This window comes from Miniopterus schreibersii (assembly GCF_964146895.1).
Source record: "Miniopterus schreibersii genome assembly, chromosome: 4".
Taxonomy (NCBI): domain Eukaryota; kingdom Metazoa; phylum Chordata; class Mammalia; order Chiroptera; family Miniopteridae; genus Miniopterus; species Miniopterus schreibersii.
Genome location: NC_138105.1, coordinates 38,219,310 through 38,245,406, shown reverse-complemented (window position 1 = coordinate 38,245,406; position 26,097 = coordinate 38,219,310). Strand labels below are relative to the sequence as shown.

Here is a 26,097-nt window from a genome sequence, read left to right as displayed (position 1 = left end):
GTGTATTAATGGTTTGAATGTTATAAGCCTTTATAAATTCTTTAGTTCAAAATGGTGCTAAGACTTGTCATGTTTTACAACTCAGGAACCCATAAAACTTCATTAGAATTAAGAGGATCTTTTTGACTAACCCTCTCAGTTATCCGGGTTTCCCTTTGTTTAAAAGTAAAAGTCTCTTAATTAAAAAAAAAAGTCCACAGAGTTGATTTTTAAGATAGGAAAGGAAGAATCACACTCCTGTCTCCAATAAATAGAGGCATTAATAGCTTTAAAAAAGAAAGAGAAGATCATTAAATTCTCCGGTTCTTCAGGGACTTAAATGGGCGGGGACTCCTGTAGTTCTCTGACATTTGAGCCCCACTCTAGGGTTATTTCCGTGGTCCCCACGTTACTTTCAAGAACAACTACCACTTATACTCCCCAGGGTTTCTTCTTTGCTCAGGACTGGTTGTGGAGCAGCAAAAGGAGTAAAGCTGGTGTCCAGAAATGAACGTGGTGAATACCGCGCCAGGTCCATCCAAGTGCGGCTGCAGGAGCCGGAGGGGAACGGAATCGCCCCCCGCGCGCACCGGGCAGTCACACGCAGCTCTTTGTTAATGAAACAAATAGTGTACCAGAAAATGCGGCGGCTGGGAAGTGCGGTGGTGGGAATAGACCGGGGCATTTGTATGCATAACTGCGCGTAAGAAAGGTCATTAATGAGGCGCTTCAAACGCAGGACAACCCAGGGCACCATGTCATTGGCTTTGTGCACTTGAAGGCGAGTGAGAGTGCCTTGCTCAGAGGTTCCTCTTTGTGTGAAAGTGGGGAAACCAAAAGCGTGCAGCTACTGCTGGCTTTTCATTTTCGAATTGTAGGCTCTTGGACCAAAATACTCCCGCACCAATACACTCCCGCACCAACAATACTCGTAGTTGAGTTACTTCTCCGTCGCTGACCGAGCGAAGAGCGACAATGGCTCGGTGCGGGCGCCCGCAGCTCCGGGAGCCGCGCCAAGGGGCCGTCCGCCTCGCTCCGCAGCTGCGCGCTGAGCCCCGCCGCCAGACAGTCAGCAAACGCGGGCACCAACCGCCGCGCCGCCCGGCCGTTGGGCGGGTGGTAATTTCTGGGAACGGGGCGGGGTCCCCGGGTGTAAGAGGCTGGGCAGGGAGGAGGAGCGGGCGGCGCCGAGGGGCGCGGGGCGGGCGGGGCGGGGCGCCACGAGCGTCAGCGGCCGGGGCGGGGCGGGAGCCGGGCTGGCGGCGCGCTGCTACCCGCCCGCGTCCCCACCTTTCTCTTAGCCCGGCTGAGAAGTGGAGACGGGAGGGACGCGGGATAGGAGTCTTCCAACCCCGGCCCCCAGTAACTGTCAGATTGCCCGAGTGCCCGGCAGTCCGGGAGGAGAAGGGCGGGAGTCCAGAGCCGGGGATGGGGTGCGAGCGGGGCCCGCGGGGCCGCTCCGAGAGTGGAGAGGGTGTGTGTGTGCGTGCGGACCCGGCCGGCTGGGAGAGGCGGGCGGGCGCTGCAGGTGCACGCGCGGCCCCGCCGCCCCTGCGCCAGTCGGGGAAGCGGCATGGGGGAACTCCGAGCAGGGCGCGGGACGAGTGGGGAGAGTCAGCACCTGAGAAGGCGGGTTAGGAAGTTGGGGGGTAAGGGGCGGGCGAGATCTGAGAGAGCCACGGCGGCAGGTTTGGGCGGGCTGGTGGGGGCCGAGGGCGGCGGGCCTCGCCGGGTATAAATAGCCGGCCCGGCTTTGACAGGCGCTGCGGTGACTGGCGGTGCTGCCCCCCCTCGCCGCGTGGGGAGGGGAGGAGCGCTCGGAGCGGGCGGGGTGGGGGAGGCGGACTCGAGTGTCCTGGTGGCGGCGGCAGGAGGCCGAGGGGGAGGAGCCGAGCGGGGGGTGGAGGGAGAGGAGCGGGTCGAGGGCGGGGGCCACCATTGCTCACTGCGCCGGGCTCTGTGTCGCCGCCGTCGCCTCGGCGGTTGGGGGTCGGTGGGGCGGTGCGGGCGGGGGGCGCTGCGCGGAGCGGCGCGCGGTGTTTTGTCTCCTCCTCTCCCAGTGGAGCGTCTCGGGCTGCCGGGGAGGCCCGGCTCCCTCCGGACGCCCGGCCAACGGCGGCGGCGGCGAGTCCGCGGCCCTGCCGGGAGGGAAAGCGACGCCGCGGTCTTTCTGGGCGACGCGGAGAGCAGGTAAGAGCGCGGACAGCAGAGGCTGTGGGAGGAAGCGCGGAGGGCGCGGCGATGAGACCTCGCTGTCCCGAGTGCCGCCGCCTCCCTCCGCGTCCCCCGCCCCGCGCCTGTGTTGTTTGCTCCGGGGTTTGCGGAGGGGTTTTCCGGAGGCTGTGGCCGTGACACCGGCCGGGAGCCGAGGGGGAAGGGGGTGGGTGCCCTCGGGCAACGGTCGGGGAGCGGGACTCGGAGAAAGGGGAAGGCGCGCTCCGCGGCTGCCCGCGGGGAGTGCGGGGCGCGGGGCAGGGCTGAGGAAGAGGTTACGGACCCCGGCGGGGGGGATGGGCCGCGCGCAGCTGGGCTCGCTGTGTTTACATCTCGGCGCGAGTCACCTCTGCCGAGAAGCGGACTGAACTGACCCGCCTTCTCCCGCGGGGAGGCCAGGGCGGGGGTCCGGCTCCGGAGGAAGCGCGTCCTGGGAGGGTCCGGTAGGGCGGGAGGCTGCGGCCGACGCCGGGGCAGGGCGGCCAGCTCGGGGCGGGACCTGGGAGGCTCGGGCTGCTCGGGGTGGCTTGAAGGGCTGGAGAGCAGTTCCCTTCCCGCTGGCTTGACCGCCGCCTCCCACCTTCCCTTCCCAGGCTGCTAGCTCGCACGGCAGGTTGTACTCGGTCGTTCTTTTATTCTCGCGCTCCCCGCCGGCCCTCTGCTGCCACTTCCCCTACTCCCCGGGGGTAGGGAGGCTTGTCTCTGTTAGGAATCAGTTTTAAACAAAACAAAAACGGGCTCTGTAACACGCGCGCCCAGTGACCGCCTTCTGGATCCTCTCTTCGCGAAGCTGGCCCTTGGGGACCGTGCTAGCGGCTGTTTTGGGGGGCGCGGGCGGAGCGCAGGGAGGGTTCTGCTGGGGCTGCCCCAGCAGCTTTGCGAGCAGGGCAGCCGAGCCCTTCTCTTGCTCCAGTTGGGCATTTTTATTGCATGTCAGTAAAGGACGGAAAAAATATTCTAAAACGCCAAGAGTAATCCAGACTGCACAGTTTCTGATGTTTCTCATGGGCCAGTATCCTGGGCTCTCTTTTTTTAGATTCGCTGCAGAATAGCCTTCAAGTTTTAGTACCTCATTAAATGAATGAAGGGACACTTCATTGTAAAACTGTAGAATTTTCCTCCTTTCTTGTGGTAATGAGCATTTACTTCAGATGTGTGGTTTAAATTTTAATCCAGTGATGAGAGTACAGTAGTCGTGTGTTCGGTAATCAGATTTACTTTCCTTTTTGTCTGTGAGTCTCTTTGGAAAGGTAAATTAAGCACTTTCTCTAGTGCCATAATCACAGAAGAGTGCCCGAATCACAGGAGAATGTATGTACCCTTTACTAAGATATGATTGGATGTTTTTGTTTCAGAGTTTCTTTCCTCAGAAGGTAGAATGAGTTCATATAAAACTGGAAGCTGTTAAATTACATTTAAAGGAATTTAGGAATAATTAAAGTTTATGTATAGTGCAACACAGTTTACACAGTGTGTTCATATGAATATTATTGAAGTATCCTCCTAGTAAACAAATGGAATAGAAAATTTAAATATATTTGGGCATCTGAAATTTGAATGTCAACCTGTTTTTAATTCAGCTTGTTTTTAAGCTTAGTGACTTACCTAATTGAGCAATCATTGCTTCTCATTTCCGACATATATACTCAAAAAATCAGAGTTTCGTTAGAAAGAATTTTTTTAACTGAGATTTTTCTATCCAAAGTTAATAGATTGGTAACTGTGGCTGTGGTAGGGCCTACCAGTCTTGATGGCCTTTACTAGCTCACAGATTTTACATCAAAGTTGTTTTGTTTGTTTTTTAACAGATTTATTGAGACATAATTCACATACCATTCCGTTCTCCAATTAAAATATACAGTTTGGTGTGTTTTTTCCTCTTAAACTCTTAACCAAGGATATGATTTATTGATTTCAGAGAGAAGGGAAGGGGTGGGGGGAGGGGGAAGAGAGAGAGAGAGGGAGAAATGTCCATCCTTTGCCTCTCATTTGGGCCCAGGCCAGGGATAGAACCCAAAACCTAGGTATGTGCCCTGACAGGGACTTGAACCTGCAACCTTTTGATGTACAGGACAATGCTCCACCCAACTGAGTCACCCCACCAGAGCAGTTCAGTGGTTTTAATATATTCACAGAGTTGTGCCAACTATCATCATAATCAATTTTAGAATATTTTCAGCACCCCAGGAAGGAACCACATACCCATTAACAGTCACTCTCCATTTCCCCCCAACATTCCCAGGCCTAGGCACCATTGATCTACTTTCTGTCTATAGATTTGCCTATTCTGGGCATTTTATATAAATGGAATCATACAATATGTGATCTTTTGTGACTGGTTTCTTTCAATTAGCATAACGTTTTCAAAGCATCCATGTTGTAGCATGTTGCGTTATTTCATTTCTTTTTATTGCTGAGTAATATTCCATTGTATGGATATACCACATTATTTATCACTTAGTTGATGGATATTTGAGTTTTCACTTTTTAGCTATTATGAATAATGCTGCTGTGAACATTTGTGTACAGATTTTTATGTGGGCGTGTTTTCATTTCTTTTGAGTATCTCCACTTTTAAAAAAAGTAATACCCCAAATTAATCCATTTTGAGTGCAACAATTCAATAATTTTTCGTAAATATGTAGAAGTGTTAAACTATCACCACAAACCAGTTTTAGAACATTTTTATTACCTCTAAAATTTCCCTCTAGCCTTTTTGTAGTTAACCCTTGTTTTCACCCCCAGCCCTAGGCAACCACTGATTTGTGCTTTGTCTCTATAGACTTGCCTTTTCTGAATATTTTATATAAATCGAATCATACCAGATGTAGTTTTGTGCATCTGGCTTCTTTCACTTATAATATTTTTGGAGTTTATCCTGTTGTAGCATGTATCTGTGTTTTGTTCTTTTTTATTGCTGAATAAGTATTCTATTGTATGGATATACAACATTTTGTTTATCTGTTGACCAGTTGATGGGCATTTGAATTGTTTCCAGATTTTGTTTTTTTCTTTTTAAAGATTTTTAATTGATTTTTAGAGAGAGAGGAAGGGAGAGGAAGAGGGAGAGAGAGACACAGCATGCCCCCTATGGGAGATTGAGCCTGAAACCTGGGCTTGTGCCTCTATAGCGAATTAAACCGGCAACCCCTTGGTGCATGGTACAAGGCCCAACCAACTGAGCCACACCCACCAGGACCATTTCCAATTTTTGACTGTTGCAAATAATGCTGCTTGAGCATTTGAGTGCGTGTCTTTATGTGGACATATGGTTTCATTCTCTTGGGTACGTACCTAGGAATAGAAATGCTGTGTCATCTGCTTAACTTTTTAAGAAACTGCCAACCTGTTTTCTAAAGTGGCCATACATTTTACATTCCTAACATCAATGTATGAGTGAGTTCCAGCTTCTTCACATTCTTGCCAACATTTGCTATTGTCTATCTTTTTTATTATAGCTATTCTAGTGTGTATGAAGTGGTTAACTCATTGTGGTGGTTTTAACTTGTGTTTTCCTAAAGACTCAAGGTGTTGAGCATTTTTTAATATAATTATTAGCCATTTATATATCCTTTTTGGTGAAATAGATATTAAAATCTTTGTGCATTTTTGTCTTTATTATTGAGTTGTATATTTGTTCTTGATATGTTCTGGATGCAAGTCCTATATTACATAGATGATTTGCAAATATTTTATCTCAAGTCAGTGGCTTGTCTTTTCATTTTTTATTGGACTCTTGAAGCACAAAAGTTTTAATTTCTTTTGGCAGAAGTTTAAATTTTGATGGAGTTTAATTTTCCAAGTTTTTATTGTATAGATTAATCTTTTTTTTTTAAATATATTTTTTTATTGATTTCAGAGAGAGGAAAGGAGAGGAAGAGAGAGAGATAGAAACATCAATGATGAGAGAGTCATTGATCGGCTGCAGCCTACAACCCCGGCATGTGCCCCGACCCGGAATCTAACCCTGATCGCCTGGATCCTAGGTTGACGCTCAACCGCTGAGCCACGCCTGGCCGGGCTAGATTAATCTTTTGTTATAGGAACCCTCTGCCTAAGTCAAGATCTTGAGGATTTTCTCTTTATTTTAATATATCATTATTGATTTCAGATTGAGGAAGGGAGAGGGAGAGAGAGAGACAGAAACATCAATGATGAGAGAGTCATTGATCTGCTGCAGCCCCAACCGGGGCATGTGCCCTGACAGGGAATTGAACTCTGATCGCCTGGATCCTAGGCCGATGCTCAACCGCTGAGCCATGCCCGGCTGGGCGAGGATTTTCTATTTTCCTTTATTTTCTTCTATATGTTTTATAGTTTTTGCTCTTATATTTAGATTTATGATCTATTTTAAGTTCATTTTTATGTATGATGTGAAATAAGGGTCTAAATTCAGTTGCATATGGGTGGTTTTAGCACCATTTGTTGAAAAGACTGTCATTTCTCCATTGTAAAGATTTATTCTGCACTCTCAGTTATTTTCCATTATCTGTATGCCTGTTCTTATGCCAGTACCATCTCTGTCTTGGTTAATGTGCTTTATGGTAACTTATGAGACCAAGTAGTGCTAGCCCTCCAATTTTGTTCTTTTTCTTTTTTTAATCCTCACCCAAGGATATTTTTTCATTGCTTTTCAGAGAGAGTGACATCAGTGTGAGAGAGACACATCGATTGGTTGCCTCTTGCTTGCCCACTGACCAGGGCCAGTGATTGAGCCTGCAACGGAGGTACATGCCCTTGGTTGGAACCGAACCCCGGGGCCCTTTAGTCTGAGGGCCTACGCTCTAACCATTGAGCCAAACCTGCTAGGACCAATTTTGTTCTTGTTTTTAAAACTTGTGGGTATTCTGGGTCCTACATAAAAAGGATTGGCTTGTCAGTGTCTGCAAAAAAATCTTGGAATTTCGATAGGGAATACATTGAATCTGTAGATCAGTGTGGGGAGAATCGCCACCTTACAACATTGAGTTTTCTAATACACGAACATGGAAATTTCTTTCCATTTATTGATCTTTAATTTTTCTCAGTGATGTTTTATAGTTTTCAGTGTACAAACCTTATACTTAAAAATTATTTTATTGCCCGGCCAGGTGTGGCTCAGCGGTTGAGCACTGACCTAGCATCCAGGGGTTCTAGGTTCGATTCTGGGTCAGGGCACATACCTGGGTTGCGGGCTCGATCCCCAGTTGCGAGCGTGCAGGAGGCAGCCTGTCATTGACGACTCTCTCATCACTGATGTTTCTGTCTCTCTCCCTCTCTCTTCTTCTCTCTGAAATCAATAAAGATATATTAAAAAATAATAAATAAAAATAATTTTATTGTGATAAGAACACTTAACATGAGATCTGCCCTCTTTTTAAGTGCACATACAGTATTGTTAAATATAGGCACGTTGTTTTATAGCAGATCTCTATGTTTGGCAGAGGGCTCCTTTTTAATCCTAGTTCATTCAGAGTTTTTATCATGCATGGGCGTTGGACTTTGTCTAGTGCTGTATCTGCATCTGTTAGTGTGACTGTCGCAGTTTGCCCAAGACTCTCCTGTTTTTAGCACTGAAAGTCCTGCATTTGGGAAAACCCTCAGTTCTGGACAAACCAGTATAGTTGGTCATACTAGTGTCTGAGATGTTTGTGGTTTCTGTCTTTTATTACATTAATATGGTGTATTATATTAATTGATTTTGAGATAATAAGCCAGCCTTATATTCCTGAGATAAATCTCACTTGATTGTGGTATGTAATCTTATATGTTGCTTGATTTAGTTTGCTGATGTTTAGTTGAATATTTTTGTGGCTATATTTATGAGAGCTACTGGCCTGTAGTTTTCTTGTGATATCTTTGGATTTTGTATCAGTAATATCTCACCGAGTGATTTGAGAAGTGTTCCTTCAACTTTCTTCATAAGAGTTTCTGAAGGATTGGTATTATGTCCTTGAATATCTGGGCCTGTTTTTTTTCTCTTTGTGAAAATTTTAACTATTAATTTCTTTACTTGTTATAGGCCTAGTCATATTTTCTGTTAATTTTTGAGTTTTAGTAATTGTGCTTCTGTGAATTTGTGCATTTCATCTAAGCTATTTAATATTTTTGACATATAGTTAATAATATCCCTATATATGTTTTTAATTTTGCCAGTGAAGGTAGTGATGTCTTCCTTTAATATGTAAAATTGGTAGCATGTATCTATTCTAGTTTTTACTTGATCATTCTAGCTAAAGGTTTGTCAATTTTGTTGCTCTTTTCAAAGAAACAAGTTTTGGTTTAATTGATTTTTTTCCAGTTTTCCTGGTGTCTATTTCAGTGATTTCCATTTTAATCTTTATAATATCCTTTCTTCTGCTTGCTTTGGGTTTAGTTTGCCCTTTTTTAGTCTCTTAAGGTAGAGGCTTAGGTTATTGATTTGAGATTATCTTTTCTTAACCTAGGCATTTATTTTTTTTATTTTTTATTTTTTTAAAAATAAATACTGATTTCAGAGAGAGGCAGGGAGAGGGGGAGAGAGAGATAAACATCAATGATGAGAGAGTCGTCCTGGGTAGGCTGCCTCCTGCACGCCCCCCCGACTGGGAATGGAGCCCACAATCCTGGCATGTGCGGTGCCGGGGAATTCAACTGCGATCTCCTGGATCCTAGGTAGATGCTCAACTGCTGAGCCATGCCTGGCCGGGCCTACCTAGGCATTTAAAGCTATAAAATTTCCTCCAAACACTGTGTTAGCTGCACCCCATACATTTTTATATGTTCTGCTTTTTAACATTTTCATTCAGTTCTAATATTTTCTGATTTCCTTTGTGATTATTTCTTTGATCGTTGGGTTACTTAGAAATGTATTGTTTAATTTCCAGTTATTTGTGGATTCTCCAGATTTATTGTTGTTGATTTTTAACTTAATTCTCCATGTTAGTAGGAAGACATGCTTTGTATGATTTTTCTCATTTTTAATTTATTGAGACATTTTTATGGCTTAGTATGCAATCTATTTTGAGGAATGTTTCATCTGTGCTAGAAAAGAATATATATTCTGATGTTGGTCTGAATGGTTTGTAGGTGTTAGGTCAAGTTGGTTGATAGTTTTTAGGCCTTCTATGTCTTTGCTGATTTTCTGTCTAGCTGTTCTATCAATTATTGAGAGTGAGATGTTAAAATATTGCCGTAGCCAGTTTGGCTCAGTGGGTAGATTGTCGGCCCCTGGACTGAAGGGTCCTGGGTTCAGTTCTACCTCAGTTGAAGGCTCAATCCCTGACGCTGGTTGGGCACGTGCGGGAGGCAGCCAATCCATGTGTCTCTCTTATATTGATGTTTCACACTCTCTCTCTCCCCCTCTTCCCCCCTTCCACTCTCTATAAAAAGCAATGGAAAAAATATCCTCGAGTGAGGATTAAAATATATATATGTGTATATATATATATATATATATATATATATATATATATATATATAATTGAGGTATCTATTTTTCCTTTTAGTTTTCTCACTTTTTGCTTCATGTTTTTGGGGTACTGGTAATAGGTATGGTATACAGTTATAATTGTTTTATCTTACTGATAAATGGACCTTTTCATCATTATGAAAGATCCCTATTTGTATAGTAATATTTTGCCTGGCGTAAGTATAGCCACTGTAGCTCTTATGCTTACTGTTTGCATTGCATATCTTTTTCTATCCTTTTACTTTCAACCTGTTTGTGTGTGTTTTTTTTTTAATTTAAAATGTGTCTTGTGGACCACATGTAGTTGAAATGCTTTCTAAAAAAAAGTCTGACCATATCTGCCTTTTGATTGGAGGGTTTAATCTGTTCACTTTTATTTTTTAAATATATCTTTATTGATTTCAGAGAGAAGAATGGGGAGAGAGAGAGAGAGGGGGGAGAGAGAGAGAGAGAGAGAAAGAGAAACATCAGTGATGAGAGTAGTCATTGATTGGCTGCCTCCTGTACGTCCCCAACTGGGGATCGAGACTGCAGTCCGGGCATGTGCCCTGACCAGGAATCAAACCTATATCACCTGGATCCTAGGTTGATGCTCAACCAATGAGCCACGCCGGCCGGGCTATTCTGTTCACATTTAATGTAATCACTGATAGTCAAATTTGTCTTCAGTTTTGCTAGTTTTTGTTCATCCTCTGCTGCCACTTCTACAGTTAATAGATATTTTCCAGGGTTTTACATTCATTAGATTTTTTTAGTTATTATCTTAGGTTGTTCTAGGAATTACAGTATGTATCTTTTTAAATTTTTTAATCTTCACCCGAAAATATGTTTTTTATTGATTTTTTTTAATAGAGAGGGGAAGGGGGAAAGAGAGAGAGAGAAACACCATTGTGAGACAGAAACGATTGGTTGCCTCCCATGTATGCCCCAACTGAGTATAGAACCCGAAATGTAGGTATGTGCCCTGACCAGGAATTGAACCCACAACCTTTTGGTGTATGGGAGGATGCTCCAACCAACTGAGACACCCAGCCAGGGTACAATATAGATCTTAATTTATCACAGCCTATTCAGATTGACTAATTCAATTAATGGTAAAATATAGAAACTTTGCTTTATTTTCTCCCCTCTCCTGTCTGTTAGTATTGTTATGTATATTAAACTTGTATGTATTAGAAGCCCTGCAATAGTTTTATAATTTTTTGCAGGTGTAAGTCTTTTAAAACAGTTAAGAAAAGAAAAAGTATTTAAACTCTTTTATATTTGCAAATATATTTATCTTTTAATGTACTATTTTTTGTGTGTGTGTATTTGAGTTATGGTCTGGTTATTTCCTTTAGCTAATGGCCTTCCTTTAAGGATTTCTTGTAGGCAAATCTTATCAATGAATTATCTTAGTCTTTTTTTGGGGGCGATTATTTTTTATCTTCCCTTTATTTTTCAGTAGTAGTTTTGCTGGCTATATAATTCTTTGTCACAGATTTTTTTCTTTCAACATTTTGAATATGTCATGTCCTGCTTACTAGTCTCGTTGTTTCTGATGATTTGTTTTTCTGTGCTTTTAAGATTTTCTCTTTGGTTTTCAACAGTTTTACTATGATGTGTGTAGGTGTGGATCTCTTTATGTTTATTCTATTTTGGAATAATTAAGCTGAAATCTATAGATTAATATTTTTTAACAATTTGGTAAGTTTTGACCGTAAGGGTAGTTTCTTTAAATGTTTTTTTCTGTCCTTTTTTCCCCCTCTTCTTTTTTTCTGGGACTCTCATTATATGTATGTTGGTATGTTTGATGGTGTCACATACATCCCTGAGGCTGTGTTTGTATTTTTATAATTATTCTTTTATGTTCTTCAGAATTGGTCATTCCTATTGATATATCTTCAAGTTCTCCAACTCCTTTTTGTCATCTCAAATACACTTCTGAAACCTTAGGTCAGTCTCTGAACTGATTATACAGTATAACATCTACTTGTTCACTTTCCTGCTGTTAACTAATTCTGTCATGGTAGGTGCTAAATAGGTAGGGGGAAAAGCAACAGAAGAAGCCTAAGAGAGCAATATAATGTGTTAGAATGGTTACAGCATATCAAAATCTTCATATCACTGTGCACATTTAATAGTATAGTATTCGTTCTTTTAGGTTCTTGAAAGACTGCAGTCAACAGGATAATGTAGTACCTGTTCTCATGAAGCTTAAGGAGACAGACATTAAACCAGTTCCTGGTGAGGGCGCATGCTGCGGTTGTGGGCTGAATCCCCAGTTGGGGGTGTGTGGAAGGCAGCCCATCAATGTTCACTCTCACATCAGTGTTTCTCTCTCTCCCCCTTCCTCTGTCTCTAAAAATTAATAAAAATTATTTTTAAAAGCAACATATCTTTGGATGGTCAACATACAATGCAATATACAGGGGATGTGTTATAGAATCGTACACCTGAAACATATATAATTTTATTAGCCATATTCACTGCAGTATATTCAGTAAAAATTTAAAACAAACAAAAACAACATATAAACAAATAAGATACTTTTAGTGTGATAAATATAATGAACAAAGAAAACAGGGTAATGTGATATCAAATAGAGAATGATGGGGCAGCTACATGAAAGTGGAATATAATTTTGGGGAGGAGAGCCAAGGGGGAAATGTCTCTCTGCAGGGGTGGTATTTGAGGTGAGATCTGCATGATGGGTGGGGAGGATTCTGTCTGTCGGTGATCTGGAAGAGCCTTGTATCCTAGAGAACAGGAGGTTCAGAATAAGCTTGGGTCTGTTGTAGGAATACGGTCAGTGTGGCTGGTCCTCAGCCAGCCAGTGAAGGAGAGATGAGGGGTGAGTGAGGTCAGAGAAGCTGGGTGGGCTAGCTCTGGGTTGGTCTTTATGTAGACCATGTTAAAGAGGGGTGGGAACCCACTGGAAAAATATTGCAGTGACCTTGATTCTTGACTACAAGTTTATTTACAGCTCAGTATTCAGTTTTTTCCTTTAACAGTTCCTGAGTGTGAGTAAATATATGTAGGGTTTTTTAAATAAATGATTTTAGCTTTATAAAGAATATCAGGGAAAATAACTTCCTTGAAATTTAACCCTCTAAGAATAAAATAAAATACCAATATGTACAAAACTTTAAATTTGTAGTACATGTACAGCAATGGCAAAGGTTCTTGTGATAACAACTTCAACCAATTTATATTAGTATTATAAAATTATATTTTCAACTATAATTATGGCCCAAAAGATACAGAAAACTTCATGTAGTTGTGTGATGACTGACTTTCTAAGTAATTTGGTATGTAAACATTTTTTCTTTCACTATTTCACTAGTACAAACTCACAGTTATTTTTATTTGGCTAACCTGAAAATATTAAAATACTTGAAGTTATAAAATTATAACTTCAAAATTACCTCAGTTTAGACAGTGTGGAATAGCCTTTCAAAGCTTTATGTGAATAAAATTTGTTAAGATAAACTACCCTTTCAAAGTATCATTATTGGTTATTAAAAACTAAAACCTATGGTTTTTATTTTATTTATTTACTTTTTAATCCTAACCCGAGGATATTTTTTTTCATTGCTTTTCAGAGCGAGAGATAGACATCGATGTGAGAGAAACACATCGATTGGTTGCCTCCTGCATTTGCCCTAACTAGGGCCAGGAATTGAGCCTGCCATCGAGGTATGTGGGGGAATCAAACCTGGGACCCTTCAGACCGAGGGCCAACACTCTAACCACTGAGCAAAACCGGCTAGGGCTGTGCTCTTATCTTTTTAATGGGGATCTTCCCAAGTCTGAGGGATGACATCATAATTCCATATATAACCCTTGTGAGGAAAGATATTCGCCACATGGTATAGCTTGCCATACTGATGTCTTGTTTAATAGGATTCAGTGGCTCCTCCCTTACAATCTCCATTTTAGCATTTGTCCGCAGAGGTCCTTCAAAACAAATTCTCGTATTCATCATTTCGTGCTCTCTTTGTAGGAAAGCCATTTCCCTCTATAAAGCCTGCCTTCAGAGGAATATCATGAAAGGGGGAAATGTAGTGACCAGCTTCATTCTTAAAGAAGAGGCTATTATCAGCGAGTGGGGCTGCCTTGCTCCTCTCTGTGGTACTGGACTGTAGCATGGCGTAGCCAGGGCTCTGTGCTCACTCCCTCCAGCTAATTCTGTGTTAATGTTGATTTATAATGTGTAGCTGAATATATTTCTTGTCCCTTTAGTCACACACAGGCATATTTTGTTTTTTGTTTATTTGTTTTTTCAAAGAGAGAGAGAGGGTGGGAAAGGGAGAAGGAGATAGAAACATCAATCGGCTGCCTCCTACCCTCTCCTTCCTGGGGATGGAGCCCTCAACCCGGGCATGTGCTCTGACTGGGAATCGAACCAGTGACCTCTTGGTTCATGGGAGGACGCTCAGTCCACTGAGCCACACAGGTGGGGCCAGGCATACTTCATTTTATTGCATTCCACGGGTATTATGTTTTTTACAAATTGATGGCAAGACCCACCACCAGCAAAAAGATTAGGACTGGCTTTATTGTGTTACTTGATTTATTGCAGTGGTCTGGAACCAAACCCACAATATCTCCGCAGTATGCCTGTATATATTAGAGATAATAAAACAGAAGAAGGAAACCAGGAACAAGAATAAGTTGAGCCAGGGGTTAAACTTGTCTGTTATGTGCCAGATACTGGTTTGAGAGGTGTATATGCAGTGGTGATTAAAATAGCTTTGGGCCGCTCAGCTGGCGTGGTTCAGAAGTTGAGCATTGACCTATGATCCAGGAGATTGTGGTTCAGTTTTCCTGGTCAGGGCACATGCTTGGGTTGTGGGCTTGATCCCTAGTCGGGGGCGTGCAGGAGGCACCCAGTCAGTGACTCTCTCATCGTTGATGTTTCTCTCTCTCCCCCTCTCCTTTTCTCTCTCTGAAATCAATAAAGATATATTTTAAAAAATAAATTAAAATAAAATAGCTATGAGCCAGCTCTAATGGAGCTTATATTCTAGTTTGTGTTGGTGGGATGGGTAGAAAGATTTGCAATGTGCTTGTACGGTAGTCTCCCCCTTATCTGTGGTTTTGCTTTCCATGGCTTCAGCTACCTGTGGTTCACTGTGGTTCAAAAATATTAAATAGAAAATTACACAAAGAAACAGCTTACAAATTTAAATTAAGTGTGCTGTTTTGAATGCTGTGATGAAATCTTGAGCCTCCCTGCTCTGTCCAGCCCGGGATGTAAATCATTCCTCTGTTCAGCATATCCACACAGTACTAGATCCCTGTCCCTTAGTCACTGAGTAGCCCTCTTGGTTATCAGATCTACTGTTATCACAGTGCTTGTGTTCAGATAACCCTTGTTTTACTTCATAATGTCACACATACCTAACTTTGATTACAGTACATTATTATAATTGTTCTATTTTATTATTAGTTATTGTTGTTAACCTCTTACTGTGCCTAATTTATAAGTTAAACTTCATCAGAGCTATGTATGTATAGGGAAAAAATAGTGTATATTTTTCAATACTATCAATAGTTTCAGGCATTTGCTGGGGGTCTCAGAATGTGTCCTCCATGGATAAGGGGGGAACTACTGTAAATAAAAAATCTCACTTTATACTTTATTACAGAGGAATTACAAAAAGCTGATAAAATCTAGACAATTAAAAAATATTCTGTTTTTTGCCTGCAATCTTTAATGTCCTTGATATGACTCATTTAAAATAGGATAAAGCTGCCCTGGCTGGATAGCTCAGCTGGTTAGAGTCTTACCCTGATATATACCAAGGTTGCAGGTTTGATCCCCAGTCAGGGCACATACAAGAATCAACCAATGAATGCATAAATAAGTGGAACAACAAATCAGTATTTCTCCCCCCCTCGTCCTTCCCTCCCTCCCTTCCTTCCTCCCTTTCTCAAAAAAAAAAAAAAAAAAAAATCATTAAAAAAAAAAAAATCCCTAATCGAAAGCTAACCTGTCTTGGTTTCCAAGCTAGCATATGTTAATTTGCTTTATTGGATTATAAATGTGGCCAAAGAAAAAACCCCCAAAAACTTCATAATTTATATTGTCTGTAGGCTCCTATTCAGCTATAATCAATGAAAATGAGGAAACTTAGAGGAGCATTGTGGGAGGTTGATTATAAAGCTAAGCTTTAAAATTGGTTTAAGAAAAAGGTCACATTCATGTATTGGGGTATAACAAGCAAATAGTATAGTGATTGCAGAATTAATATTAAAACTCAGAATCTTTTGGGTTCCTATCTATGCTCGAAGGCTAGTGTTCCAGTGTTTTCATGAGTAACCTGACCAAATTTTGAGTAATTTTATTTATAACCTTACAATATGGATACATGAAATTAAAATAGGTTTTTCTTATAAAACTCAATTCTGTGTTAAACATGTCATACTCAAAACTCTAAATTTCATGGTTATCTACACTTAATTTTAGATTATAATTAGTAAGAACTAGAAAGTAGATTCATTTTAGAACGGATTAGTAAATGTTTTCATCTTGTGTTTTTTTCTCTAATAGTGTGCTTAAATAAACTTTCAGTGCAAGTTCATTTTTTACGTTTTATAATTTCAACGAGTTGAGAATGTTCCAGAAAGTCTGCCTTCATAAATCTTTACATAATATTTGGACTTGGAGATGTTGTTCTTACTATGTCATATCTAAGCATTTAAACTCAATCATGATATCACTCTATAATGATAAAGCATTTTATACCTCCCATTTATTATATGTGGGAAAGACGGTGTCCATGTCCTCTACATTCCAGATCATCATGTTTCTGAGGTTAATAACTTGCTCTTCAGAAAATTGTTAACATAGCAGGTCTAAAACCGCTATCCTTAGAAAGGCCTGCTTGCAAGGTTGGCCCTTGGCTGGCATCTGGGAACTTGGCTCTCAGGGTGTTCCCAGTAACTGATAAGGGTGATTTCACTGTGCCTAGACTGTTTGTGCAAACAGTATGGTTTATGTTGAACACCTGCTTTCCTTTTGGGAGTCTGGAGTTTTGGTATACATAAGGCAGAAGGTATCCCTGTGGCCTGCCTGCAGTGAAACCTTGGGTGCTGAGTCTCCAAAGGGCATGCCTGGGCAGAAACACTGCACACACTTTGGTGCATTTTTGTTGCTGGGAGAGGAGTAAGCTCTGCCTGACCTTTCATGGGAAGAAGAGAACATAGGAAGCTTGCAGATTGATTCCTTCAGATTCCACCTATGTCTGTTTTCTTGTAACCTGCTGTATATCCTTACTCTAGCCATGAGTACAATGATATGCTGAATTCTGTGAGACTCATGACACACTTCTTCAAGACTAAAAGATTCTGCCCTGGTGAGGCTGTAGATTTGTATTTCAACCTCTGTGGTTGAACTTTAGTTCCCTTGCCTGGTGATTAGAGTCCCAGGTACAATAGAGAAGATGCTATTTAGTCCTTCAAATAAAAATAAGCATGCATTTGTTCATTCATCCATTTATTATATGTCCTACAGGCCCATTCATACCTATGTTTCAGGCCCAATGGAGGAAGCTGTAAACCTTTGGCTTAATTAGGTAAAGGGAGATAATCTTGTAAATAGTTTAATGGGAGTCTAGGTGTACTTTTTCTCCTAGCTGCTTTTATAGGGGTCTTTTTTATTTAGCACTGTGAAAAAGTTTATGTTTTGGTTCTAGGTAGTTCTTTTACTTGAAATATGGGTAAATTTGAATTAGGATATAAGGCCTGTATCTAAGAATAATTTCTTGCTAATACAGAATTGCAGGCCAACATTTCTTTCTAAAAAACAATAAAAAAAAGTAAAATACTAATGCATGCTACACATAGATGAATATTGAAAACATGAAGTGAAAGAAGCCAGTCACAGGAGACCACATATTATATTATTTTATTTATATGAAATAGCCAGACAAGCAAATCTATAGATACAGAAAGTAGATTAGTGATTGCCAGGGAATAGGAATTGGGGAAGGATGGGGAGTGACAGCTAATGGACATGGGATTGGCGGAGGGTTCTGAAAATGTTCTAAAATTAGATTGTAGTGATATATAACTTTGTGAATATACTAAAAACCATCGAGTCCTGGCCCATTGGAGTGTTGTGTCAAACACCAAAAGGTGGTGGGTTTGATTCCCATCAGAATACATACCCAGATTTTGGGTTTGATACCTGGTTGGGGGCTTGTGTGGAAGGCTACCAATCAATGTTTCTCTCTCATATCGATGTTTCTCTCCCTCTCTTTAAAATCAATAAAAAAATAAAATAAAAAGTAAAAAACCCCAATGAATTATACATTTTAAGTGGGTGAACTTATGCTAATTATATCTCAATAAAGCTGTTTAAAAAATGATAAACAGCCTGGCTGGGCATGGCTCAGTGATTGAGCATCAACCTAGGATCCAGGAGATCATGGTTTGATTCCCAGTCAGCACATGCCCAGGTTGCGGGCTTGGTCCTGGGTCAGGGGTGTGCAGGAGGCAGCTGATCAGTGACAGCTTTCTCATCATTGATATTTCTTATCTCTCTCTCTCTTCCTCCCTTCCTCTCTCTGAAATCAATAAAAAAATATTTTAAAAAAAATGATAAATGCATATGCAGTTTTGTTAGATATTGCCAAATTCCCCTCACAGTTTTGTATCAACTTGTCTTCCAAACAGCAATGTATAAATAAGTTTGCACAATTTTACCAACAGAATATGGTGTCATTCATTTAATTTTCACCAATCTGATGGATGAGAGAAATGATATATCATTTTAAAAAAATTCTATGAGTGCCCTGTTTGAGGAAAGCATCAAGCTGGCCTTTGGAAAAAGGGTTTAAGGAGAGGGAAAGTCTACCCACTGTTCTGCCCTAGATCCTGGACCTGAGCTGCAGCCATCAACCAGGTTTCCAGCCTCCTGTCAGCCCTGGGAACCACCCTCCAGATCAGCCTGAGCCAAAGACTTATTAGCCTATCCTGTTGCTGCCATTTCTCTTGATTAGTAAAGGCTGTAGGCAAGGAGCCAAGGACTGCAGTTCAGTCCTGAACGTGTTTTCCCAATAATTGCAACTAAGTTTTCAGTCCCTAGTTTACTTAGGCTCATAAATGTGCAATTAATGCATAATCTCACCCTTACCTTACAGCTCCTGCATTCCAGAGGCCGGCATTATTTAATGGTCATTTGAAAAGTACACTAACGTTTAAAATTCATGCTATGCAAAAAAAAAAAAAAAAAAAAAAAATTTATGTGAGTGAATTTGAACTTCTTTTCATATGTTTAAGGGCCCTCTTTATATCTTTTTGTGAATTGTATGTTTTTCTTGAGGTTTTTTGGTTCTTTATTTATTTTAAGCGTTCTTAATATACTAGTAATATTAGCCCTTTGCGATATAGTATCCTATTTCTAATATCATACATTGAGTTTTCCTTGTTTTTGTACTTTATGTAAATAAGACCATACACATAAACTTTTTGACGAGAATGTGGTCTGTACTTTAGTTATAGTACTCTGTACTATAACTTAATTGTAGTATGAGCAGAATTGACTTCTGGGTGCTACTTAGATTTGCTATCTTTTCAACAGAGCTTTTCAGTCCTGATAATTCACTTAGTATTCATTATTCAGTTATTTGCCTTACTAGTGCCATGCCAGTTTTCATCCCTTCCTTCTAAGTTCCAGACCTAATGGTGGCTCGTTTCTGAAGTCTCTCTAGAAACTCACAAAGCCAACTTGGGTGTTCCTTTTTTATGTCCCCACTGTACTTTGTAGTTTCCTTTATGGCATTGACATTGTAATTCTTCTGTATGTTTCTCCTTACTAGACTCTAAGCTGTTTGAAGGCTGAGTCTTCATTTTTGTGTTTCTGGCATAGTGCTGCTTGGTGTATAGTAAGTGCTCAACAAATATTATTGGAAGAACTGGTGTAGTAAGAGATAGGAAAGAGGTGATGTCAGTGTAGGGCAAAAATTGTCCTTGGAGGACAAGTGGAATTTGAAGAAATGAAGAAGACATCCCTAGTGATAGGAGAGCACCAGCAAAGACATGGGGATGTGAGTGAGCGCGGTGCCTGCAGTGAACAGTGGAGGTGCTCCTCTGATTGGAGCGTGTTTGCTTATTATTGTATTCGTCACAGCTTTCTGTGTGCCTGCTACATGAAAGGCACTGGTTTAGGTGGTGAAACCACAGATCTCAACAAAACGGCTACACTGACTTTTAAAACTTGGTGCTTTTGGAAGTAGTAAGGAGTAGATTAAGGAGGTAAAGAGGAGCGAGCAAGGTTTTAGAGAGTACTGAAGGAAAGGCATAGGTGTTGGGCTTGGTGTGGTTGATAGGAGGTGCCAAGTGAATGATCTGGTGGAGGCTCTTATTTCCCATGGGTTTTGAGTGAGGGAGGTATCTAATGTGATTGAGGGATGAGAATTATAGAAAATGATAATCGAGCTCTGAGGGGATGCGGTTGCATTAGAGCTGAGACCTGTAAGACAGCTAGGAATTGACCCAGTGGTTAAGCAGGGGAAGGAGAAAAGAATATAGGAAACTACAGACAACTATGGTATAAAGTTAGATGGAGGGAGTAAAGGAAGGTGAGGCTGGCCAAGTGAGTGTGGATTAGAGACATGATTTCCATACCAGAACATATCAGAATAATGTTTCTTAACTTCTGAAATAGACCTAGACCTCTTGCTTGTTCCTGCTAAATCAGGATGCTTGCAAAGAGGTTGGGATTTCATCTTGCTGGTGATGAGGAACCCCTGAAGACTTGAGAGGGGCACGACGTTCCTCTATTTCAGACCACCTTGATACTGCAGGAGGTGGGCTGGAAGGGGGGGGAGATGAAAGGCTAAGAGACAAATTCTGAGGCCCTACAACCATATAGAGAAATGATAATCAGGACCTCAACGAGGGCAGAAGGTATGAGATTATAGAGAAGAGGTCAAGAGTGAGAGTATGATGGTGTTAATGTTTTTTAGGCAACTTGTGTGGTGTTGGGGTAACCTACTGAGTGAGCTAAGCACAGTGGGAGAGGTAATACTCTCAGGAAGGTAGCTAAGGAAAAAAGGAGTTTAGTTGGGGACATAGTCTCCTCCCACGCTTTCCCCCATTCCATTTGATGGTGCTGTGACATATCTTTGGATTCATTCTTGACTCTTTTTCTCTCACACCCCACATCCAATTTGCTAACAAATCTTTCCACTTTACCTTCAAAATATATCTAAAAGTTGAACAGTTTTTATTTTCGCCAGACCCTACCACTCATCCTAGCCACTGTCATTTCTCACTAAATTATTATACTCGCTTTCTAACCTCCCTGCTCATGCCCTTGCCCCCTGTCTGTTCCTAACCCAGCCTCTGAATGATCCTTATATATTAATCAGGTCACCTTCCTCCACATAAAACCCTCCTCCTGAAAGAGTCCTTGCTGAAGGCCTCTGTGGCCCTTTGCCTCTCTGTCATCATCTTTCTTCCTTTTGCTTACTCTACTCCAGTCACATTGGCCTCCTTGCTGGTCCTTGAAGTAGTCAGGTGTGCTCCCTGTTGCAGATCTTGAAGTTTCTCTTTCCTTTGAAAAAGGCTTTCCCCCCAGTTATTGGCATAGTCCTACTTTTGGGTATTTAGCCATATGTCAATCTTTCTCTGACCATTCAGTTTGAAATTGCAACCTTCTTTGCTGCTGAATATTCTCTCCCTTTGGTTCATTTGTCTCCTTAGCCTGTATCACCATCTACATGTGTGTTGTATATATTTTGTTTATCTCTCCCCAGTGGAATTTAAGATCCATAAGGACAAGGACTTTTGCTTTATTCATTGCTGTACTTCTAGCACCCAAAACTGTGCTAGCATATAATAGGTGCTTAGTTAATATTTGTTGATTTACTGAATTAATTAATGACATGCCTGGGATATCCTGGAATAGATGTATATGAATTATTATACCCTATTAAATTTCATAAAGAAGTAGAGGCAAGAAAGTGTCTAGTAGACAAACTGGAGCCCATGAAATGGTTTAGACTGGAAAAGAGATTGGTGTGAAGCCATGGCAATATACGAGACATCTTAGAGAGCGTAGAGTCAGAGAGGACTAGGGATGGAGTCCCCAAAATACCTCCATGTAAGGGTTGACCACAGAGTAAGTAGCATTGTCCTTAGACTCAGCCAAGTAGGAACCCTGCTCTGGGCCCTGTCTGTGTTTTAGAGTTCCTCATTTGGCGTTCCTCCAACTACCCCCCTCTTGATAAGAGTAAGACATGGGGGTGCCAAGGGAACTAGTCCATCTGGTACCTATTTCTAGATCAAGTTCTGAGTATTTGAACCCCTGCCCATGTGGCCTTTCACAGGTCTCTTTTCTGATTCTCTCTTCTCTTGACCATACTACATGTATGGGCTTCTCTAGGTTTGAGGGATGGCCAAAGGGTAGCAGTTTGCAGGCATGTGGCCAGAGCTTGGGATGCCACATGTATGTATATGAGGCTCCCCGTAGTATGGAGTGGAGCCAAATTTGGGAAGAGAAAAAGGAGACAGGCTGCAGGCCAGGTGTGTGTGGGGAGTATGGTTTTGCCCTGCCCCCACAGAATTTGAGGGAGTCTGAGAAGTCCAACTCAGAACTTAGCCTTTTAGATTGTTATAAAAGTGTGTATGCCAAAATAGGAAGATAGAATGATAATTTAATAGCTTGTTAGCTTGATTTATAACTTTAAAATATTTATACATACGGTATATAGGCTCCCATTTATAGTCTTACTCCAGGCTCCTTGAAAATTAGGGCTGAGTCTCTAAGAGGAAGTTGAAAAGGAGGAGCTAGGGCGGGAGAAATAAATTCAGGATAGAGTTTCAAGGAGGGCGTGAGCCACTGTAAGTGCTTCAGAGCCATTAAGTCCTATGAAGCCGGAAATGTACCCATTGGATAGGACAACCAGAATTTAGTAAAACTTTCAGTTGGTGGTGATGGGTGACAAACTTCTATAGAAGGAGGGGTACCTAATTAGGAAGTGGAGACAGAGCATAGAAGACTTTTCTTCTAGTACATTATCAAGAAAGGAACTAGACCAGTAGTTGGAGGAGCATGCAGGGTCACTGAGGAGGACTTTTCCATGCTTAAGATGAGTCTTGTAAATGTTTAGATGATGAGGGAAAGGAACCCATCGTTTAAAATGATAAGGTTAAGGAAAAAGAGGAAATAATTGATGGAGCAAGGCCTAAGCTCCAGTGCATAGGTCAGCGGATTAGCTTTTGAAAGAAGGAGGGCTTTTGAGGAGGCGTGGGATGTTTAGATGTGTATAGAATGTTTGGAGGGTGAGGAAGAAGGAAAGTGACTTAATAGGGAATTATATATCATCAACATTGCTTTATAGTAGTTTTTTGGGTTAGTTTTTTAAAATACTGATTTTATATTTCTGGGGATCAAGGATTATACCCTGCAGCCACTTGAAATATAAGCCCCAATATGGGGCATCCGCTGTGTATGTTGAATCTGTCCTTACTCAGTAATTGTTATTTAGTGGTGACTTGGAATTTTAAGTTTGATAAAAATTTCTGATTCCTCAATAACCTAGAAATAATTTTTTATTATGTGTATTATATAATGTATGTCACCAGGCTTTGGAGGTGGTTTGTAATAAGTACATATTGTCTGAATTACACGTACTTTGGACAAGAATATTTTTAATAGAATTATATTAATACTGTCTTTTCCCCCTCTACTAGTTCCAGAGAACTGCTGGTTTATATTTTAGCTCTTGCCAAGTTGTGAAAATAGTGAAGGATGCATAGACTACTTAACATTCAAATTGTAAGTAAAATTTATTTTTTCTGTTAATATCTATATGTTTAGAAAACAGAAACTGAAAATAGTCATTACCTTATATGATAATGGTGAGCTTGTGTGTGGGGCTGTTTTTCTTAATTTTTATCAGGATACAAATACTTCCTCAGCTGGTCCGAAAGTAGTGAGTTATCTCAATTAATTGCCTGCAGCCAATTACAGATGGAAGCTCACAAATACTTCCTCTATTTTGTTTTGATAAGATCAAAAGATACTAAAAGGATCAAAAAGGATACTAATAGTATTGAATTGGTCTTAGGTAGTGAAGTGAAAAATTTTTTTTTTCCCTAGGCATTTCTTTTTATTGTAGGAGTTTATGGAAATACTTTATTATTATCTCCAAGTTGCACTATTGAAAAATTGAGAGTGAATAAACCTGGTCAAAGCTGCAAGATATCACCATCTTGCAGGTGTCAAATGCTGTTTAGTTGTAAAATTATTTATTTAAAAAAAGAAAGAAATGTATTTTCTCTTTATACTTAATTTTCTGCTTTTTTAAATTTTTGTATGAAAAAATCCTGTTAGAAATATCTAATTTCTCTATGAAAAATTTAACACATACCAAATCAAATAAAGTGTAACTTTTTGGGAATATTCTAATGCGTAACTCTAGATGATATATTGAAATTCATCTCTACTGGGGAAAATTGAATTATGTTTACTTCAAACCATTTGCTATATTGCATATTGAACCAATAGTAAAAAAATTACTGAGAAAAGAATGATAAATAATATTAAAGGCATTCCAAGTGATTTCACTATTTTCAAACTACTATATTTGAAAGTATAAGCTACTCAAATAATCTGTTTTATAGTTCTTATAAAATATTCAAAGTATGAACACAAAATGAGATCGCTGCCGTAGACAATTCTAATTATTCAAATAAATCAAACGAGCCAAAGAAAAAGAGTGAAATATTTACAGACTGATAAATCTTTTAATTTGCTATATGGGCAAATAATTTTAGAAGATGGCTTGCTCCAGCACATTTCATGTTTTTAATGCATAAAATATTTTTTAAATTTCTATGAAAATATTTCAGGAATAAAAGTACATCTTCATAAAGATTGAAAGTTATAACATTTTACCTCTTAGAATGTAAATATCATAATGCCACGAATGTGCAGTAGCTTGGTAAGAACTTAATTTCACTATGTTCCCGAACTTGACAATGCTAAGAAGTAGAATGCTCATTACTGCCCTCTTTTGACATGGGTGTATAAGGGTATTCCCCTGTTTTTTTAGTTTATACAAATGTTAAAAATTAGATTGCAGAGTAGGTTGTGCTTTATATCTTTCCTATATATTTTTAATAACTTTTCAAATTCTTCCTCTTTTTAGGCTCTCTGGTTAATCATCTTTAGAAGAATGGATTTCTGGATATCTACTCCACTCCTCTATTGACTTTTAAGACATGATAATGCAAACCTATAACACTGGCAATCATCCATGAACCTTTAATTGTACTGATTAATAGCGTTTCACGCTTCCTCAGGGAATAAACAATGACATCAGCAGTGGTTGACAGTGGAGGTTCTGTTTTGGAGCTTTCCAGCAGTGGAGTAGAAAATCAAGAGGTTAGGCATCCAATGTATTATGTTATTGTTTTGTTCATAGAATTCAATGCATGAACTAGTTTTGAAATTGATGGGAAACAGGTATTTGAGAATAGAAATGTACATTGCATGAAATTGTACATGTACATGTCACATGTCCTTATATAATTTAGGTAATAGAAGGTTGAGGGAATGTACTGCCAGGCTCACCTGAGTTTTTGGAACATGCATATATTGGAATGAACTGAGAGGAAAATATTGAAAGAAAGAATACTGTAATATTAGTTGAGAGAGAGAGTTAAATTCCTGATAAAATTTATTGTTTTGGATTATAGAGTGTTATAGGTATATAGCATACCTAAATTAAATTAATCTTAAATTAGAATTTTGTATCTCCTTTAGTTGCCATCTTTGTTTTTTGATTATTTTGTTTTATCTAATTCAGTGTGGGGATCCATATTTTAATCTAATGTATATATATTTAAGACTTTAGATAATTTGTAAATCAGAAAAGAAACTCGAGTTTTGAAATTTTATACATACAGAATTTTTTACATTATTAGAATTTTGTGTTTTCTTTTTATCGATAATATTAAAGAATAAGAAATGGGAGTAGAAAAATAACAGTACCAGAAATATATGAATTTCCAGGGTCTGGCTTCTGTTGCCACCATTCAGTAAATACTGAATACTGGGAAGGAGCTAAATTAAAATATAATAATGCTGTCACACTAATGGACAAATATTTGGTCAGACATGAGGTGGGAAAATAAAGAGTTTACTATATTTAGAAAATCTATTTTCCCTGTATTCTGTGAAAGACACTGCTGTTACTGGTACTCATTACCAGCATAGTGGTATAGTGACATGACTGAGAAACAAGTTAGAGCGTCAGGCTGTGTGTTCTGGAATCTGGATTCTTTTTCTTGCTTTCTTGGTGTCTGTCAGTCCTCTAAGATAGCTATGGGCAACTTCAGTGGGAGGGAGATAAAGCGAAGGCTACAACTTTTCCTTTGTTCTCAATGGACTTGTAATAACTCAGATGTTCCGGTCGTATTGGAATCTAAAACTGGTTCAAAGTCCATTAAGAGAAGCCACAGCTACAGAACAT

The 26,097-nt window shown here is 40.3% G+C and overlaps 1 protein-coding gene across 2 annotated transcripts in view; it reads left to right on the top strand.

Moving 5' to 3' along the window:
- Positions 1 to 1,867: 1,867 nt before the first annotated feature.
- ELF2 (E74 like ETS transcription factor 2) overlaps positions 1,868 to 26,097 on the top strand; it is an 85,416-nt gene continuing 61,186 nt past the window's right edge. For both annotated transcript variants that reach the window (XM_081136194.1, XM_081136193.1), the window contains exons 1-3: positions 1,868 to 2,169; positions 23,312 to 23,396; positions 24,772 to 25,007. In XM_081136194.1, coding sequence (XP_080992320.1) covers positions 24,936 to 25,007 — 72 coding nt within the window. In that variant the 5' untranslated portion in view covers positions 1,868 to 2,169; positions 23,312 to 23,396; positions 24,772 to 24,935. The remainder of the gene's footprint in view (positions 2,170 to 23,311; positions 23,397 to 24,771; positions 25,008 to 26,097) is intronic.